The sequence below is a fragment of the Stenella coeruleoalba genome (genome assembly GCF_951394435.1).
Source record: "Stenella coeruleoalba genome assembly, chromosome: 15".
Classification (NCBI taxonomy): Eukaryota; Metazoa; Chordata; class Mammalia; order Artiodactyla; family Delphinidae; genus Stenella; species Stenella coeruleoalba.
Genome location: NC_137161.1, coordinates 49131318 through 49133450, shown reverse-complemented (window position 1 = coordinate 49133450; position 2133 = coordinate 49131318). Strand labels below are relative to the sequence as shown.

Sequence of the window (2133 nt, the reverse complement as noted above, 5' to 3'; positions counted from 1 at the left end):
TACTGAGGTTTCAGGCATCCACTGGGGGTCTTGGAATATATCCCTCAGGATAAGAGGGGACTTCTGTCTGTGCATGTCACACATGTACTCTTGGATGGGACTCCCATGCCCTCCATTGTTCACACAGTTTCCCCATGTGTCAAGTGGGGAGTGAAGGAATAATGGATGTGCTGAGCCCACTGGGATACACAGACAGGTGCAGCAAGTGGAGTAGTTCTCCGAATTTTTTAAAGGAAGACGCTCTGAGGTCTGCTTCCTGAGAAGTGTGGCATGTGGGCAGGGCTCTCTGCCGGCTCCCTGGTCCGCCCTGTCCGCTGCAGGAGCCACCTCCTTCCACCAGGTCCAGAGTCTGGCAAAGGTGCCTTTGACCCCAAGGCTACCGGCGCAGTTCCGGTCCGCGCCGGCAGGGGCGCCGGTCCCTAATTTTCTCCCAGGCTGTGCCGCGCGCTTCTAGGTGGATCTGAGGTGTCCGAAGTGGGCAGCCCGGAGGAGGGTCCGGCCTCGCCAGCTTGCGACCATGACCGCCACCTGCCACCCCTTCCCGAGTGGCCGAAGCCCCGGGTCTGCACCGCTAAGTGGTCGCGCCCAAGGGCATGGCTAGTCGGGGTTTACCACTTGGGATTTGGGACCCGCTGTCCAGACTTGCCTCAGGCTGCCGGGGTTCGGGGGGCGTCCTGCTGGGATCTGACAATTGGTAGTGTGAGACTCGGGCTTCCTCAGACCCCTACTTCATTTAGGAGGGGCGCCCCCGCCCCCTGTCAGGCCCAGGGCGCGCTCGCCTAGAGAGAACACTCGCGCACCCGAGGCTTTGTCCGCGGACTTTACTCAAACACAAGCCCCACGCGACCACCCTTTCAGTTTAGTGACAGTTGGGGGCCAGCGCCGAGATCACGTGGCTCAGAAACTTGTTGAGCGAGGCCTGCAGGGAGGGGCTGAAGTCTCCGGGGTAGTGCCGGGCGAGGGTCACCAGCAGGCAGTGGACCAGCAGCTGCGGAGAGGGAGTCGTTTCCACGCGGGTGCACCCCCCTTCCCTGACGGGAGCCCCCTCCCCCCGCGACAGGGGTCAGACCCCGCCGGCGAGCTCACCTGGAACTTGACGGGGTCCACGCGCAGCTTATGCGCGTGCAGCTCACGCAGAGCCGACAGGGCGCTGGGCAGGTCGTCCAGGTGGTCCACGGCGAGGGTCAGCGCGTCGGCCACTTTCTGGCCGTGCGCTCTGACCTGGGCGGAGCCGGGGCTCAGGTCCAGGTGGAGGAAGTAGGTCTTGGTGGAAGGGAAGGCCAGGAAGGTCCTGCGGGAGGAACGGCGAGTCAGGCTGGGGAGGAAGGAGGACGCTTTCCCGAGAGGGCTGAAGGCAGGGGAGCCCGGGGCCTGTGCGCACCTCTCCAGGGCCTCGGTCGTGTAGACGCCGACGTTACTACCCAGCTTCAGCCACAGCGCGCGCACCGCAGCCCGGTCCGCCGCCTCCAGCACCATCGTGGAGCCCGCCCGGCCGCGCGCTCGGAGCCTTGATGAAGTCCGGGTTGCGCCTGCGCGTATCGGCCCGCGGTCCCCTTGGCCTCCTGGGTTCGCCGTGCCTCTGGTCGCAGAATCTGGCCCCAGGGGCCCGGAGCGCTCCACGGAGCGTCTGCTCCGACCTGGGGCCTTCCTAATCGCCCTGGACCCTGAGGCCCGTATTTTTGAAGGTTTACTCTATGGAAACTAATATTTAGTATGTATCATTAATATTAGGTTGCCCTGAATTTTAGCGTGGATTTTGGCGTGGATTTTAGCGTGGATTTTGCGTGGATTTTGGCATTGAACGTCAGCTTATTCTACCTCCCTCCCGAATCTATTATGACACCTTTCTGAGTCTATTTTCTCATTTATGGAATATAAGGAAGGTAACAATTTCTTCTTTCCAAGGTTGTGCCTGGTTCATAACAGACGCCCCTTTCTGACAATGAGCATTTATAATGGTGCCTAGGATATATCCCAAAATAATAGCTAATACCTATGCAGCACTCATGCTGTGCCAGGCATCACTATACATCCTTTTGTTTTTTTAAATTAAGTTGAAATTCATGTAACATAAAATTTACTGTCTTAGCTATTTTAAGGTGTACAATTCAGTGTCTTTAATTACATTCAGAG

At 58.8% G+C, this 2133-nt stretch overlaps 1 protein-coding gene across 1 annotated transcript; it reads right to left on the bottom strand.

Annotated features, from left to right (window-relative positions):
- Positions 1-676: 676 nt before the first annotated feature.
- HBQ1 (hemoglobin subunit theta 1) lies at positions 677-1476 on the bottom strand (the record flags this gene model as incomplete). Its single annotated transcript, XM_079945542.1, has 3 exons — positions 677-988; positions 1087-1291; positions 1382-1476. 3 exons carry the CDS (start codon positions 1474-1476, stop codon positions 860-862), a joined length of 429 nt encoding a protein of 142 aa, XP_079801668.1. The 3' UTR covers positions 677-859.
- Positions 1477-2133: the final 657 nt, after the last annotated feature.